This window comes from Stegostoma tigrinum, chromosome 28 (assembly GCF_030684315.1).
Source record: "Stegostoma tigrinum isolate sSteTig4 chromosome 28, sSteTig4.hap1, whole genome shotgun sequence".
NCBI classification, from domain to species: domain Eukaryota; kingdom Metazoa; phylum Chordata; class Chondrichthyes; order Orectolobiformes; family Stegostomatidae; genus Stegostoma; species Stegostoma tigrinum.
Window position 1 is genome coordinate 29,837,569 of NC_081381.1, and position 19,191 is coordinate 29,856,759.

At 37.6% G+C, this 19,191-nt stretch overlaps 1 protein-coding gene across 4 annotated transcripts in view; it reads right to left on the bottom strand.

The window, feature by feature from the left end:
* Positions 1-5,600: 5,600 nt before the first annotated feature.
* Positions 5,601-19,191, bottom strand: part of ube2j2 (ubiquitin-conjugating enzyme E2, J2 (UBC6 homolog, yeast)) — a 31,435-nt gene continuing 17,844 nt past the window's right edge. For all 4 annotated transcript variants that reach the window (XM_048561386.1, XM_048561387.1, XM_059655580.1 and 1 more), the window contains 4 exons: positions 17,432-17,534; positions 12,687-12,825; positions 7,898-7,978; positions 5,601-7,084 (listed from right to left, as the gene is read on the bottom strand). In XM_048561386.1, coding sequence (XP_048417343.1) covers positions 6,806-7,084; positions 7,898-7,978; positions 12,687-12,825; positions 17,432-17,534 — 602 coding nt within the window. In that variant the 3' untranslated portion in view covers positions 5,601-6,805. The remainder of the gene's footprint in view (positions 7,085-7,897; positions 7,979-12,686; positions 12,826-17,431; positions 17,535-19,191) is intronic.

A 19,191-nucleotide genomic window follows, 5' to 3' on the forward strand; every position in this document is an offset into this window, starting at 1 on the left:
CTTCCATATCAAGCAGATATTCACCTGCACATCTGCCAATGTGGTATATTGTATCCATTGCACCCGGTGTGGCTTCCTCTACATTGGGGAAACCAAGCGGAGGCTTGGGGACCGCTTTGCAGAACACCTTCGCTCGGTTCGCAACAAACTACACCTCCTAGTCGCGAATCATTTCAACTCCCTCTCCCAATCCTCAGACGACATGTCCATCATAGGCCTCCTGCAGTGTCACAATGATGCCACCCACTGGTTGCAAGAACAGCAACTCATATTCCGCTTGCGAACCCTGCAGCCCAATGGTATCAATGTGGACTTCACAAGCTTCAAAATCCCCCCTTCCACCACTGCATCCCAAAACTAGCCCAGTTCGTCCCCTCCCCCCACTGCATCCCAAAACCAGCCCAGCCTGTCTCCTTGACCTGTCCGTCCTCCCCGGACTGACCTATCCCCTCCCTACCTCCCCACCTATACTCTCCTCTCCACCTATCTTCTTTTCTCTCCATCTTCGGTCCGCCTCCCCCTCTCTCCCTAATTATTCCAGAACCCTCACCCCATCCCCCTCTCTGATGAAGGGTCTAGGCCCGAAACGTCAGCTTTTGTGCTCCTGAGATGCTGCTTGGCCTGCTGTGTTCATCCAGCTCCACATTTCATTATCTTGGATTCTCCAGCATCTGCAGTTCCCATTATCACTAAAACACACATCAGAGTGGAATATAATAAAAATGCCTTCAAAAAAGAAAAAATATCAGGTATGCACTATGTAACATAAACTGGGCTTCATTTTTATAAACCACAAAATGGGCTTTAAATGAATTACAAGTAATACTTAAAAATGAGATTGAAAGACAAAATTAGAAAATTGGTGTTTAACAAAGATTTTTTAAGAAAAGAAGTTTAAGCACCAGAATGGGTTTTAATCTTGCCGGTCCTCCCTTGGTTGAACCCCTAACTCTGTGAAGTCTCCCCCATAAACTGGAAAGGGAAACATATCAGCATGTTGCTTGCAAAATAGCCTAGCAAGGCATTAGTTTAGAGATGAGCAATAAATAATGCCTTGCCACCAATGCCCAAATCCTACAATGGAATAAAAAGTTCTTTGTCTGAAATGTTTCTTAGAGCTAGCCCTTAAATGATGGCCCGACCAGCCACACTCACTTCTGATGAATAAATTTAAGAAAACAATGTTGTGGTATTCTGAGATAATAGGAACTGCAGATGCTGGAGAATCCAAGATAACAAAGTGTGAAGCTGGATGAACACAGCAGGCCAAGCAGCATCTCAGGAGCACTCCTGAGATGCTGCTTGGCCTGCTGTGTTCATCCAGCTTCGCACATTGTTATTGTGGTATTCTGTTGAATTGCACAAGGCACAATAACTAATGTGAATTCTGATATGACGTACAAATTGAGACATAAACTAATCCAGTTATTAACAGCTGCATATCTCCGGCCCAAGTATTCTTTCTTTTGCCTTGCTAGTAATGTGACTGGGACCAAATTGCAAATGATTAGTGCACTGGCTTGGCAGATTGGGATAAGTCGTCTGCAGGATTTTTACTTCAGACCATATGATGTGTTCAAATGGGTTACATTTGTGTGATTAAATTGGCCCACTTAATAACCATTAGTTGAATTCTGCAGGAACCTAACTTGCCACAAGATTGCACAGGGATTTTTGAGAGCTCATTATTTAGGGAAAGGTGATCATTAACTGATCAGATTGAATGTAAGCAGCCCTTACAAATCACAATGTCTGCCAATGCTCAAAAGCTAATTAAAAAGACCACAAAACAGCTTACTAACGTCCAAATTTTGCTTTGTGTCTAATATTGATAACATTTGGCTAATTTACTAATCCTGGTAATGGTAACTCTATTTACACATGCCTGTGCAAACTGCAAAAAATGAAAACGTTCTTTTTTTTTACACGCATGAGAAAGGAGGAGGTATATTAAGGTCATGGATTTTTAAGTATTAATGTGTCTCAGTGTCAGTTTGTGGAACATAATTTAATTTGATGCTGCAGTCCACATTGTGGCCATTTAGACGGGATGATCAACCTATTCAAAGAGATCCAAAGGCATTACTTGAAGTTCTTCATGCATTGATAAACAGGTACTGAAAATGTAACAGCAGCACATGGCCTCAAAGAATGCTACAAAGTCTTAAGTATGGTGTTGAAGTAGTCATGCAAAGTAACTAGTTTACTACTCCAAGTTACAGTGCCATTTACAGGTAAGAGAAAATTTCCAAAGCGTTCTAATATTGTTATCACAAAATATTTTTACTGCATCATCTCTATAAGATAGCGTGAGGGACAGACGATGGGTGAAATTGACAATACATGCAAAATTAAAATTTCTATTACACTGCCACCTGCAGGTACAATAGTTACTTTGATACTAAAGTCCAATTGGAAGAAAATAGTCATGAAAATGTGATGCAATGCAATGCCTCACTTTTGTTTGCATTTGAAAAAGGCCAATGTCATGGCTAAAAATCCTACAAAACAACGTAAATCATTCATACAAAAACATATGCAGCCATATTTTGCAATTGCACACAGAATGGATGATAAATATTCAGATCCATTATTACCTGGCTCCCATACCCAAACAATGACTGATTGACCACAGTGATCTCTGTCGTAATACCTCGACTGGGTTCTTGAATTATTTCAGTCAGAACTTTAGTTGGTGTCTACAAATGGGCCCAACGTCACTGGGTTGGGCCAAAGGCAAAAATCAGGAAGAATACCAGCTCATGTCTCATGAATCTATGGGTAAGTGCATGTGTGAAAATCAAAGAAGGGCAGAATCGGACTCAAACTTTGCACACACGTGGCTCCATTTACAATGGTCAAATGAGACATTCTAGCTATTACTGCATTCAATAAATGATCATCAAAAGAGAGAGAACAAATTAAAAGATCAAGCACCAGAATGGGTTTTAATAGGAGGTATTGTTTTGCCGGTCCTCCCTTGATTGAACCCCTAACTCTGTGAAGTCTCCTCCATGAACTGGAAAGGGAAACATCAGCAATGCTGCATGCAAAGTGGCCTAGCAAGCCACTAGCTTAGGTATGGGCAATAAATAATGCCTTGCCAGGAAGTTCTTTGTCTGAAATGTTTCTTAGAGCTAGCCCTTGAACGATGGCCCAACCAGCCACACTTACTTCTGATGAATAAATTTAAGAAAACAATGTTGCAGTTTTATGTGTCTCTATATATCAATGCCCCAAAGCATCTTACAGCCAAGGAACTCAGTAACAATTATAGTCATTGCACTGCAGGCAAACAGTCAAACTGCACACAAAGTTCCAAGCAGCAACAAGTTACTAAATAATCTGCCAATAATCTTAGTGAAGGATTAACATCAACTAAGGCAATGTGTAACGTACAGCTTTTCTAATAGTACCAGTGGATCTTACGCATCCAGAGAGAAAACTGGCCTTCACTTCACACATCCTCCAAGATAGAATAAAGCAGTTGCAGCAGAGTACACGCTGACTTAGCAAGAGAACGCAGCAATCACGTGTGTGAGAAAAAATGAAAAGCACTTTCAAGTATGGTAACTAATTGCACGTGAGAAGAAAGAGATTGAAAACATGTGTAAGAGCTTCAGCTGGAACATATTCTGTGCTCAACCCGCATTGCAACAGACTGCAAGTTTTGCAGTTATACAGTAGTAGCTTCCAAAACAATGATTCAAATCTCCTTACAGACAATTCTGCACAGTAGTGAGGTCATTGTTGTAATGCAGGAAAAGTAACAGCCAATTTGGGTATAGTGAAGTCCTACATAACTAACAAATGAAAACTACCATATCATTTTTTGAAAACTAATCTGCGGAATGACGATAAATATTGTCAGGATGCTGCAGAGAACTGCTGTGTTGCAAGAAATAGTGCCACAGGTTCTTTTGCATCCACTTGAAAGACCCAAGGTTTTGCATCTCACTGGAAAGCAAGCAGCTGCATTAGCACAGCATTGCCAATACTGTTTTGGATGCCAGTCTAGATATAGTGCTCAAACTTCCGTAGTATGACCTGCACCAACCACCTTCTGACTTAGGGCAGTACAACCACTGAGTCACGGATAAAGGACAGGTTCAGTTTACAATAACTTGTGGCGCTCGATCAATGCCAATGTAGAAAAATGAATTACAGCTGTTTTTTCCTCTACTTTTGTGGCGCAATCTGTCAAGATATAGGAAACCAAGTTCGATCAATGCAATTCGAGCAATTGGACCATTTATAGTCACTCTTAAAAAAAAAACTACAGCCTAGAAAGACAAATAGGTAAATGCCTGAAGCTCAACTGAAGCAATACGCTTGATGGGACTGTGAAAAATCAATCTTTACTTCACAATCTAATCTATGCTCACAAAATCAAAATAGCTGAAATTACTTATGAATTACTAACCAGACAACTATAATCTGAACGAGACCGGAGTGAAATTTCCTGAGGGATAGAGTGGGAAGCCTGTACAGATATAACAGAGAAACAAAATTCACCAAGCAGCAGAACAAAAGTTTAAATTATTCTGGATTACATACTAGGTCCTCTGTTAATCTGTGAAAGGGTCTATTGTTTTTCTGGTGCCGTTATAATCATCAAACATCCTTGCATAAGATGATCAGAGTAACTATGGCTAAATCCTTTTTAAAATTGAACAAAACCCCAGCTGCTGCTTAATTTTTTATTTAACTTTAATCTTAAAATTAAACCTCAATTCCACCACCTCTTTTAAAGATCTTTTAATCTTTCATAGTGTCCGTCCAAAATGTATAATTACACATTTCTTTGCATTGAATTGTTGAGTCAGTTTATGAATCTATGTTCTCCTGCAATCTCCTTCATTTCCCATACCCATATTCCGCTAGTCCAGAAGCCATCCGAGTGTCCCAGCAGTTTGCTTCTTGAATGGACTCAGAAGGATAGCAATGTTAATGAGGTGGTGGTGGATTGGAGGAAAATCCAGTAGAAAAAGGGATTACCTGAATTTCTAGTTTCATTTGTGAGAAAGAATTTATTTATTTTAGAAACAAACAGATCAGAACATAAAACTAAACAGGTACTGAAATCAACTTTCTTTAAAAAAAATTCAAAATAGATCTCTCTGGGCAACTTCATCAATGGTTTCCAGATGATATAGTTTACATTAAATTGAAAACCTTAACTCACACTTTAAGGAATAGGGGTTTTTAAAAAAAACCTTTTCCAAATTTTAAAATAATGCTGTGGATGAGGCAGAGAGGCCTTGCAAAATTATAACTTTAATGCTCGTCAGTTTAATGAATTTGCATTGTTTGTCCATTCAGTTTTCAGTAATTCCAAAATACAAAGTCACCAACACATTCTCAATTCCAATACAGCTTTCCAGAAACACTTTCCAAAGGCTTGACAAATATTTTGTACATTATAAAGTAGAACTATAGAAACGTAAATGAACAACAAACAATTCCCTACTCAATACTTTCAGAATAAAACTGTGGGGACTTTACATTTATGGTACTATCAGTCTCTTCTAGAAAACAGGTGACAAATTTGAACAGTTCTTAGTTTTTTCTTTCAAAGACATTAAAGACAAGCAATGATATTACTATATCCTGTAAATTTTATTGATAGTCAATTTACAAAGCAGTCATTGCTATTACACACAACACGCTCATTTCAGATGAACAGCCAAGTGGGACAGGTATAACTACATCCGGAAAGGTACTTTAATTTAGCAAAACGACAGTGTCTTCAGTCAAGTGAAAATGTAATCTGACTTCTATTGCTTGTTAGAAAGGACATTTAACAGAATTCCAAATACGCTATTTTAATGTTTAATGCCACCCTAAAATTAGGATGAGGCATTGCAAAGACCTTCTTAAATCACCAATTTGCAATTGTGTATATTGCGAAGTCGATCAGACTTTGCACATGGGTTTTTTTGGAAAAAGTATTGCAAAATTCTAAAGATACTGTGTAAAAGGAAAGGCAAACTTAACATCTTCCAGAAATAACTGGTTAAGCAGCAAATTATTGTCCATTAAAGTACTGTTTCCAACAATACAAGTGGGGCATTGAGCATCTTTTCTTTTCACAAATCTCATTTATAAATTATGGTTTCTGTAACTGTTTTGCCAAAGAGATACCCATAAACCTAATGAGGAAAAGCCTGTAATCAGTTTGTTGGAATGTGCACAAGGTCTTGATTTCTCTGGCGGTCACTTATATTACACTGGACGACCAATATCGTACCCTCACCCTTTCAATTTTGCTAAAGCAAAAAAAAACACTTTTTAAAAAGTACTTTTAAAGTCCACTCTCAGTTTTATCCTGTTTAGCATTTAATTTTTGCATTTTGCTTTTATTTCAGAAATGCTTCCAATATATTCTAAGTACAACAGTAATATAAATACTTTAAAAAGTCATTTATGTTGGGGGTATAGATTTTTAATCATTGTGAAGTAAACAATTAAAATCTGAAAATGCAAAACACTCCCCTTTTAGAAATAGCACAAGTTTCAGATTCACCATAATTAAGAAGCATAATATTGGTCATCCATTGTAAAATATGTACGACCAGTATAGTAAATCCGAACCCTTGCATATTCTTAAACCATTTGTTAGCTCCATTGATCCGTACATCTGTGAAAGAAAACCATAGGCTCTAATTGGTCACTTTTGTACATATACAAATGTAATTTTAATTCACTCCAGCGCACAGTCTTAATCTTGCCCTTCTGCAACGTTTCCCCAAAAAGGAGTCCGATTTGTTTGCAAGGTTGCAGTGATTTGGTCTGTTCAGCAGCTTTATTCTTGTGCTATGCTTCGTAACACATACTTCACTGTATAAGCAAAGGCTGCAAAACCAACAATGACAAATAAGTTTGCTAAGGCTCCTCCTAGGAGTCCATGGTTTCGGTTGGCCTGCTGAAGGCCTTGGTGGTTGGCAGCTGGTAGCACTGCATGGCCGTTAAGAAGTGGCATACCATTTTGGTGCACTTCACCATCGGGGATAACATCTGGCAGAGGCAGGGCCTGAGCCCTGTTACTTAGTTCTTCTTGTGCTCGTTGTTTTTCCTTTATTTCCTAGAGATAAGAGAAAGTAAAACTAATGTCATTGAATTCATTTTGCTTTGAACCTCTTTGTCGCTTCTCCTTTTCATGTGTTAAATTCATCATGAGTATACCTCTTTGCAAAACACTGACCCCTTGCAATGGTAATAAAAATGACTGATGGTAGAGAGGATAAGACCCATATAGATCCCTTAATTTTACCAAATATGAATCTCACATGAGCAAAGAGAAAACAACTGCAAATTTATGATTGCAAGGTCACAAAAAACAAACTCAACCATTTTTAACATTACATCCGGACAACTTATTAATTTCTATGTTGCTGCCTGCACTTAACTTCTTTAATAAAAACTAAATTGTTTAAAAAAAACTTCAACCACTTTCCTATTGTCACCTGCGCAGACTAGATCCTGAGCGTCAAACATTCTACTATATCAGACTCCTCTGTATTGTGGCAGAATCCAGATTGACTGAGAGCACTGTCAAAGACTGTGCCCCATAAGTCAGGATCACAAATTTAACTGCAATGATCTCCAGATCTTCTTGCCAGTCAACAAGTACCACTCGTCCTATTAATCTACCCCCATTCTTTTGATTTCAACTTGTGTTCTAAAAACTCCTTGGCATCTATTCACTAAATGAAACCTGATACAACCTTTCCAGTAAACCGAAGAATTTCAATGCTTCTAAATCTGGTTTCATTGATTTTCATAATTTTCACTACTTAATTCGATACCAAAGAAAACAAAATTCTTTTTGAACTATTGGCCAGCTTGGGCAACACATTCAACACGTTGGCCAGCCTGAAAGTGTATGAACACTTACCTCTACTAAGTCTGGGAAGAGTTCACAGAACACTTTATCCTTTAGATTAAAAGCGCTGCTTTGGACAGCAAGTTGCCTTTTCTGTAAGAAAAGATGAGATTCAATGTATCAGTGTTACTTTGCACTTATTCAAGGATCAGGATAAACTGCCACAAGACAATTTTAATTTGTCAGTTAAAATAAAACGTTACTGAATTTATAAAGAAAAATCACAAGTAACTTTTCAAAGACTGTAGTAAAGTATTTGACCAAAAATTCAGTTTAAAGCATTATTCGGTGCAAGTTAATATCTATTAAACATAAATGATTGGTGCTTTCAAGATTCTGACGGTATTGTCCTAATAGATTAATAGCACAAATAAAAACAAGCCATGACCATTTGATCATACATTAAATCGAGTCCTAATGGGACAATCCCTCACCTAAACGAGTAGCCAGACACTTAATACAAAACAAAATTGCAACTCTCAACACTAGTTTCCAACAATGAGCTCTACCTTAACTTTCCCAAATGAGCACATTTTCAGCCCACAACCTAATCCGCACACATTCTTTTGGGCCTCAAATTCCCCCAAACTTTAACGACATCAGACAATTTCATGACCAGGACACCACAAACTCCCAGGAGCACATGAATCCTTTTTTTGCCAGCAAACTGTTTTGAGTCTGCATTCCAACCTCAGTGTTAGCCTGTCATTTTCGTGTCTTGCTGTGGGTACTAAGCAGGATTTTGACTCAAGATCATTCAGTAGCTCCTCTTCAATTCATCCTCTGTCTCTATGTTACAAGTCACTATCTTCCCCTTCTTCCCAGACGTCTAATCCTACCTGACCTAAAATATCAAAGATGACTATGACATATGTGAAATTAATATTATTTAGCATTCAACTTTTGGGGCCATTTGAGAACATGCAATGGAAACTGCGTTCTCAAATAAACAAACCTCCGAGTACATCAAGACTAATACACAGCAAACAGAGGACATTCCAAACATGGCAGCTGAACAGACAATAATAATAGCAGGTAATCCAACGTTACTCCTTATCCAAATTTCCAGATAAATCACGCTGAAATAACACACAGCTGAAAAGTTGAACAGGGCAGTTTTGTGGACACCTTACAATAATTAGACTTAAATCAAGCTCTTAAAACTAAAAAGATATGCATGAGAAACAAACTTTGTGAAAATCTGGAAACTTCACTACATAAAGTGGTCCTAAACACCGGCCCTAAAATATGCCAATGCACAATTAGATCAAATACTTTTTGTGCCCAGTGAAACAACTGAGAGATACATTCCAATGCCCAGCTTCAAGAGCATTAATTTCCCCTTACATTTAAAAGAAAATAGAAATTAAGGGTCTTGCATGGCTGCAAGGCTCCTGTGGTTTGTGTCATTTGCCAACACGTGACCAAGGGGTAAGGGTGTCTTTTTTATTTTAAAAATAGTCCCCTAATTTCCTGCAGGTTCTATGACGCTAATTGGACATACAAACACTAAATAGTTCATCACACCAAGATTATTCTGACCTTGTTACCACCATTCAGGTAAATATTTTTTAAAATCTGGCATATCATCCCAAACAATGCGCACAGCAGAGCCTGTAGCTGAAACAGATATCAATCTTGAAGTAGCAAGGTATTTGTTTATTCAAAATCCTGATCCTCACTCATATATAGGGTGTTTTCAGACTGTTTTATTTCTGATAGTAGATATTTTACCCACCATTGTTACTACACGGTTACACTGGTGGCCAGATAACACAACTTGATTGGTGCATTCTTTTGAACATAAGGAGCAGGAGAAAGACATTTGGTCTGCCAAGTCTCTCTGCCATTAAATAAGATCCTGGCTGATCTTTTCGTGGACCCAGCTCCACTGACCTGACCACTCACCGTAACCCTTAACTCCTTTAGTGTTCAAAAATGTATCTTAGCCTCAACTACTTTACTGGGCAGGGAATTCCACAGATTCACAACACTTTGGGTGACGATGTTCCTCTTCAACTCTGTCCTAAATCTGCACCCCTTACTTTGAGGCTATAAACCCCAGTTCTAGTTTCACCCACCAGCGAAAACAACCTCCTTGCTTCTATCTTATCTATTCCCTTCATAATTTTATAACATTTTTATACGATCCCCCCTTATTCTTCTAAATTCTATGAGTATAGGCTGTCTACTCAATGTCCCCTCATAAGCCAACCCTCTCAATTCTGGAGTCAACGTCGTGAACCCCCTCTGTACCCTCCTTTATGCCAGTACATCCTTTCTCAAGTACGGAGACCAAAAGTATACACAGTACGATGGGTGCGGCCTCACCAGCACCCTACATAGCCACAGTATAACCTTCCTGTTTTTAAACTCCATCCCTCTAGCAATGAAGCACAATATTCCCATTTGCCTTCTTAATTACTGCGGCATCTGCAAACCTCCTTGTGATTCAAGCACAAGATCTCCCAGGTCCCTCTGCATAGCAGCACAATGCAATTTTTCACCATTTAAATAATAGTTCATTTTGCTGTAATTCCTAACAAAATGGATGACCTCACATTTACAACATCATACTTCATTTGCCAGACCCTGGCCCATTCACTCAATCTATTTAAATTCTTCTGCAGACTTTCAGATATCCACTGAGTTCAGAAGTGTTTGCTCATTTCCAACAAAGCATCTTAAACAGAAAGACACTTTGGAAAGAGGTGATCTAAGCAAAAATAATGAAAATGCAACTCGAGCCCAGAAATTAGGAAAATAGACATTTCACTCCACTAAAAATGCATAACGTTGCTTTAAAAAGGTAAAGACTATTATTTCATCCGCCTTTACTGTACTAACTATTAGCTTGTGACTTAATGGACTCAAACAGGGCTGGAACCGCTGATAATAGGATGCTTTTATGGTGTTATTAGAGCTGAGGATACTTTGACATTAACTGGCAGTTGAGGGAATTGCATTTTGAAAATTCAGAGGATCATAAATGGAGATTTTTCAAAAATCACTGACAGTTAAGCATCAATTAGCACCAGAGTGCAGTTGATAACTAGCCAAAATCAAATGTGTTTGCAATTTCAAAAATTGTTATTGTAATCATTTTTGCCCCTAATGTTCTAGTGCCAGAATACTTAAGCAACTTTTGATGAAAGTCAGAGCTTGAATTAGAGTAGGCTATCTGGCTCCTAGAGAACCTGCAATGTCTCTTCTCTGTTTTGATTGATACAGGATACAACACAAGCGACAAAATTGCTTTGTAGCATTCATGGCTTTGCTGTGAGAGCCGGAGGTCTATTCTTTGACAAGCCATCAATGGAGACAATTGTGAATCTATTAAATCATAAAAACTAGCAAAATCTTCAGTGTATTCAATAGCCACAATAAGCCCCCTGCTGTAAAACTTGCAACAGGTTGTCCATCTTCAGGCCGTGTGATGCTAGCAGCCAAACATTTTGAAAGGCTTGTGACAAAATGAATAGATTTTAAAAGCAAGCTACATCAGCAGCTGCATCACAGCAATGAACGTACCAAAAATTAAATTATTCTAAAACCAGACACTTCAAAATTATTAACTTTTGCAAATAAAAAGAGAAAAAATTAACAGCTATGATTAAATGTGTTAAAACACAAAAACTGAAGATCAGTTTGTTTTCCTATTGTACTGACAAAAGAACAAACAGGTCCCCTATATAAAAATCCAATATTTTCAGGATGTGACCCTAAATATGTATGCAAAAAAACAGAAATATGGTTAATGAAATTTCTGCAATGTACCAAACTCTAGGAGCACCTGAGGGCTCTCTATCCACTTTCATGTCAGCCCAATACATTTGGCATTCAAGTCTGGTAGACTGATTAGTAATGATAAAATGAACAAAGAACATATTTTTATGTAACAGCATAAATTTATACACTGTCTTTAACGTTATAAATATCCCAAGATGCTTTAGATGAGCATTATGAAACAAAGGTTGACACTGCACCACATTAGCAGACTTTAAGCTACAGGATCAAAAGCTTGGTAAAAATGATCAGTATAAATATCATTTTAAAGTAGGAATGTTAAGTGAAGAGACTGAGATAAAAGGAAGGAATTCCACAATTTAGGACCTAGACAGCCACACACAATCACTAAAATCAGAAATGGCAGAAATGTAGAGATCTACTGGTTCTGAGGAAGGGTCATCGAACCCGAAATGTTCACTCTGATTTTTCCTTCACAGATGCTGCCAGACCTGCTGAGCTTTTCCAGCAACTTTGTTTTTGTGGTGGTAGAGATCTACTGGATTGGGGCTGGGTTAGTGGGAATGACAGTGGGGATTTGTAGAGAGGGCAAAAAGAATTTGAAAACAAGGATGGAAAGTTTAAAGTTAACACAGTTTGACCAGAAGCAAAAAGCTAAACAGGGAGCACGGGGTGATTGGTAAGTGGGACTGGATGTGAATGTGAACATAGCAAGAGTTTCAAACAAGTTTAAAATAGGACAGAATGTACATTAAGCATAAAATAAGATAATGATTACACAGACCTAGAAAACAAGGAGAAGACAAAGTCGTAGTTCATTTCTATTGAACAGCATTCTCCTCTGTCTGCAGAGTGTTATGCTCAATACAAAGAAATTGAAATTAGAGGCAGACAATTCTTAGTTCCAAAGATTTGGCGTCTATAAGAAAGGGGAGAAGTGGAAGAGAATAAAAATATAATTTGGAAGGCAGCAACATCATTCTGTTCAAACCTCAAAAAATCTATAGCATGATAGCAAAGAGATCTTCTTTAGTAATTAATGGAAGTAACTCACTGTATATTCAGAAGTTTCGATGCTACCCAATGTAGGCCCTTTCTCTACCATGAAGCTAAGAAGACCAGTCAGGATTGTAGAGACAGACCAGGCTGGGTTCCAGGTATCTGGATGAAAATCAGTGATTGAAAGGCATAACCTGCAAGGTAAAGACGTTTACTGTAATTAAGGTTGTTTTTCTCAACAGGATTTATATCATTTCTCAAATTTCTTAGCCTACAGATAGACAACTATGAGGTAGGAAATCACATTTTCACACACTGTATTTTAGACAACTTATCCAAAGTCTACTCTTCTTTGGGACTCCACCTACAGAGATATTATTTTTAAGGCAAACATCAAGAACACAGCTGAATGTCAGCCTGTGAGTTCCCACATAGTGACATCAGATGGAGCTTCAGAGAACGAGCGATATTATTCTGGACAGGGAGACCAGGGAACAGTACTTCAGCACTTTCTAGTGGTCAGCTACAGAATCAACAAAATTATGGAAAATCAGATTCCACGCTTTTTGTTAATCACGAGTGTACTAGTTTTTGAGGAAGGAATAGAATGGAAAACGAAGACCAAAAATGTGGAAAATAAATAATAAGTGCATAATTTTTAGCAATTCCTTGTTCCACAACGGAGATTCTTCATTCAAGACTTCAACTAATGTTACAAGTGTTAAAAGCATGGGCATTTAAATAGGATATTGCTGAAAAGGTTTCAAGTAATTTGCAGTTTATGGTAAACTTGTGTTACCATAACTTAAAATGTGTGTTTTTGGGAATTCAGGCAAAAACGCTAGAGTTCATATACCCTTGGTAAAATATGTCAACATCCTAAATATAAATCTGCATTGCATGTGTTAAAAAGAAATGTTATCTAACAATTACACAAATCACCATCCAAAATCTGTTTCTGTATCATCTCAGGTTTTAACTTTGATTACAACATTCAAAAACTATGATGGTTGCAAATGCTGACTAAAAACATTGACAATCACAACACAAAAATACTGAATTGTCAATGTTGAAATGAGCTATATACAAGCAATACTCTGAAAATAGCAAGTGAAGCCATATAAGAATGGATTTGGGTGCAAAAAGTAAAATGGGAAACCATGAAATCTCAACATATCAAAATGCAAATATGGACAAGAGATTATGAGATTACTGGTGGATTTGGAAAAAAAACAAGCCTTTCACAAATCATTTTTTTGAAAATGGAATTACTATTTGATCTCTAACTTTTGTAACAAATATAGGGTATACTATGCAGAATTTACAGCAGGAAGCCTACTGCTGGTCATTTTCTTAAAACAAAAATCAACAGGTTAATCACAAGTGGTAACATGCATATACTACCAAAAGAAAAACTCACTTATATTGATCAAAAGTGAGTGCAATGTTTCTTGATTAAAGCTTTTACAAGGTGTAAATATTTGACGGTTAGATTTGTTTTTAAAGAAAACACAGACTGGTTTTACAAAAACTCAGTTAAACCGAAAGCATTAAGCTGGCACAAGCCCCTCCTTTAAATTTATTTCAAAATAATAAAATGTTTTGAGACTTTGACGATGCTCAAACATTGGACCCATCTGACAGGTAAAACTCATGCCAACATTTTTTTTTCCTCTAAATTTGTTCATGGGACATGGACATCTCTGGCAAGGCCAGCAAATTGCCTATCCCTAATTGTCCTCAAGCACTTAGTGGCAAGTAGCCTCCATGAGTAACTGCATTTGATCTGCTGTGGGTGCCTAAGCCCCCAAGAATTTGTGTTGTGGCATAAGGAATTTCTAAAGGTTATGTTAATTAAAATTATGCAATATTTATTTCTTCCTCAGAAGACATGTATACTTTTGTTCAAAGAGCTTTGAGGCTGATTCTAGAGAACTTTGCTATTTCTATATAGCAAGTCACTAGGAGATGCTGAATTGCCACTCACTTGGCTCACTATTGGTCAATTGTTGCTGTACAGTAAGCTACTGAAAAGTGAACTGTGTAACAGCAAATTGCAATGACTTGCCTTCTTCATAGGAGGAAGGTGATCCACACTTCACAGCTTGCAATAGATTCAGTGAAATTAGGAACATTGTTAGGAATTGACTGGGGCTCAAATCAATCTAATTTCAAACATTAAATGGAACATTATTTTTTATATACGACTATTGTAGTGAGCCATCTGATACAAACTTTTAATCGGATACCATCTGCTAGATTTTTTTTTCCAATTCTTGGCATGTGGGCACCAATGGCTGGCCCAGTATGTACTGCCCTCGAGAAAGAAGTGAAGTCTTCATGAACTGCTGCAGTCCATTTCAGTTAGGTAGACAATATCGTTCAGGCAGTTCCAGGATTTTGACCCAACGTCACTGAAGCAACAGTGATATCTTTCCAAGACAGGATGGCTAGGAGAGAAATTTGCAGGTGGTAGTGCTCCCATGTATCTATTCTCCTTGTCGTTTTAGATGTAAATTTAAAACATGTTATCTAAGAAGCCTTAGTGAATTTCTGCACTGCATTTTGTACTCGGTACAAACTGCTACTGAGGGAATGTTTGTGTACATGATGCAAATCATACAGGTGGCTTTGTCCTGGATGGTGTCAAGGAAGTGGGGAGTACTGCATCACACATCCGACTTGTGCCTTGTAGATGGCTGACAAGCTTTAGGGAATCAGAAGTGAGTTACTTTCTACAGGATACCTAATCTCTTACTTGTTCTTGTAGCCACAGTCTATATACATATGGCGAGGCCGTTTCAGTGTCTAGTCAATGAGAAGCCCTAGGATGTTGAATCCACTTGTATAGAAATATAATTGACTCACATTTCTGGCTCCTATATCACTTGAGCCAAATATGTTACTTTAGTTAGAAACAGTAATATTGTTAAAACCAAGTAGTATTGTATACCAGGCATGAGAAGATAATTAATCGTTCATGAGCCTTCGGTCTAACAGACAGGGAGTAAACCCATCACTTCTTGTCAGGAATTTACCTTGCTTCACAAACCCATAAAAAGTAAATAATTGGAAAACCATACTCTGATAAGACTGCATGGCTTTAAAATGCATGTGATGCGTCCTGTCTGTTTGAGAACGTGAATGACACAACCTTACGGTGATTTAATTTACATTTCCAAATGAAAGACAGGTTAATTTTGGATCCAAAATAAACTATGTTTGATGAACCTCTTCTTCGCCAAACATCGATAAGCTGGAACTAGTTGGGCACAATGTGTTTTCAACATTAAAGATTTTCCTTGTGGATGTATTACAGCTAACGAGCATTATTAATGGTTTCAATGGAGTTAATTTCCATTATTGGAGATAAATTATTTATCACAATCTGGTAAAGAATGTTATTTGCTTTAGCTCCTGCTTGATTTTCTCCTTTATTAACCTGACTTCCAGCTTATAGCCTAGGAAATACAGCCCATCACAACACCTGCAAATTCCCTTTTGTTAGTCAGAAAGGAGATTTTTTTTAATTCATTCACGGAATGTGAGTTGGAATGTTACCCTGGAGAAGGTGGCGATGAGCTGTCTTTGTGAACTGCTGAAGTCCATGTGGGGTAGATATGTTGTTAATACACAATGATGTAAAGGGTAGAGTTCCAGGATTTTGATCCAGCTGTGAAGACCTATGATACTGCTGTGCAACACTGGCGAAAGGAGTGATTGCTCAAAATAATGAATGGGTTGCCAATTAAGGCGATTGTTTTTTTTCTAGATGGTGTTGAGCTCATGTGTTGCTGGAGCTACATCCATCCAGGCAAATGGAGAGTATTCCATCATAATCCTGACTTGTACCTTGCGTATGCTGGATAGGTTGTAATGAATTAGAGTTGATTAGCCTGGAGAAAATGAAACTGAGCACGTGAGTAGATTAATGCATGTGGCATTCAATAGCACCCCTTCCATCACTTCATTGGTCATTAAGAGTAAACAGATGGGGTGGTAATTGGTTGGGATGGATTTGTCCTGCATTTTGGCAATTTTGGACATTGTCGTCAGGTAGATACTAATGTTATTGCAATACTGGAACAGCTTGGCTCAGGTTGTGGCAAGTCTGGAGCACAACTCTTCAGTATTATTGGCGAAATGTTGTCAGTGTCTATTGATTTTGCAAAATCCAGTGCCTTCAGCTATTTCTTATGCAGTGAATTGAACTGGTTGAAGACAGTGATGCTGGGGACATCTGGCAGAGGCATTTTTGTAGCTTTCCAAATACCCTCTCAGGAGAAAAAGGGGTTTCTTGGGAGTACAAACATTATGCAATATTTGATACTTTCCAGAAGAATTATGGCTTTTGTTGACTGCGTGGACAGTACCTGGAAATGTCTGAATTATATCATTAACAGCAGAAATTATTGTAATGAAAACAAAATGTTTAGAAAGGCACTGTGATCTACTGGTGATTCAAAACAACGTTAAAAAGCTTCACTGTTTAAAAAATTTAGCCTTTGGAGCGTCTGAACTTGCACCAACCTTAAAACCATTATTTGAATTGGGAATTATTGATCTTTCATGACTCCACTAGACTAGAATGTCAACACAGCTATGTACCAGAAACTGGAAACACGAAGTGTATTTTTTAATATAAACACAGGAAATTTCAAAGCCATACAATGTGAATAACCAAAGGTGAAATATGAAATGAAGAATAGATAATAATCTTCAATAATGCTGTACAGCATGCTTATAGCTACACTTTGATACTATTAAGGAAAGTTCCAAATTATTTACAAGGTATCTTACCTTGTATTGCATTTGAATCTTCCATTTGGTGTTATCATATATATACTAGGGGGCTTAAAAGGAAATTCTCTGGGGAAAACTAACTTCCCATGATAAAGACCACCTAGATTTAAAGAGAAAGCAAAAGCACGATTAAAATCTGTGTATGTTTCATTTCAATATATTCTGTAACTGAAACTTTCAACATTATTTATTTCATCATGAATTTGGCCATGCCAAAAATGGAGCATAAGAGAGTTCTAACACAAAAGCAAAATATCACAGATACTGGTAATTAGAAAAAATGCTGGAAAAACCCAGCAGGTCAGGCAGCATCCCTGAGGAAAGAAACTGAATAACGGAGAAATAATTAATTTAGCTGAAACACTAGTTTGATTTTGCTCTTCTCCCAAATGCTGACAAACTTCACAGTATTTTCAATATTTTGTTTTAGTACCATAAAAAGATGCACATGGCTAAATGAACAGCCGGTAGAGTCAATGATACATTAGTTTCACAATTTGACCGAGGTTATTGCATTCCAATTTAACGTTATGCACCACACCAGACCCTTTCCACATATTTTAAGGTGGTAGCCTAGACCCTAACTTTTTCTTATTTTAAAGGCAAATGTAAAGTGCTGTGATCCAGATGCAATTCAACTGGTCAAACTACTCGACATTAAGCAAAACACAATTTATTCAAACAATATAGTTACAATACCACAAAAGAAGGAAGAACTTAAAATAACTTAACTCCATTTGAAAACTTAAAATAATAAACACAGAAACTATTAGTAATTAACCATTCCTTAACCATAACCATAGTAACAACCCATAAACACATCCTGTGGAAGAAAGGCAAATTCCTAAAACAGATTTTGTCTCACATGCAATCCAGCAGCCAACGAAGTAAACATCCAGCTTTTGGCTGTAATCAAGAGAGAGAGAAAAATTGCTTCCACTTCTTCAAGCCCACAACAGCAACTGCCTAAAGCTAAAAAAAAATAAACGTCCTGGTCCAAGAGCTGGCCATACCCATCCAGGCTGCTTCTATTTTTCTAACATTAACAAAAAAGATGCACACAAGCTGTTTATGCTACCAGACTGCTCAGCACCTCTCATTCAATCTCTATCTTAAAAGAAACCAGGACAAAATACACATCTTAAAGTCTTAGCCTTGTTACAATAAAGTTAGCAAAGCAGGCTCAGAAAATGATTGAAACATACATTTTGGTTGGTTTTTTGCAGTTTATGAAAACAGTTTTTTCCAATTAAAGTAGTAAAGCAAATCACTTCTGTTTTACCCCAGCTCTTGAAATAGCTCGTGGAGCTATCCATTCTCACAAACAATATCATGATCCCCATTTGGTATTTTCAATGGAGACAAAGTGTATTTTAAATATTACTTGCCACCGAGCATTCATCAGGATCAACATCAGCAGAAACTAATTATGATTCATTCTGCCTTTAAACATATTAGCCAACACCAGCTTCACTGGTATCCACCAGTAATTTGGGCATACATATTCATGATAATTCTTTTACAGAATCGTAGAATCCCTAGTGGAAGCAGGCCATTTGGCCCTTCAAGTCCACACCAACCTTACAAACAGCATCCCACCCAGATCCATTCCCCTACCCTATTCCTGTAGCCCTGCAATCCCCTATACCTAACCTACACATCCTTTAAAACCACAGGCAATTTAGCATGGCCAATCCACCTAGCCTGCACATCTTTGGGTTGTGGGAGGAAGCCAGAGCATCCAGGGGAAAGCCACG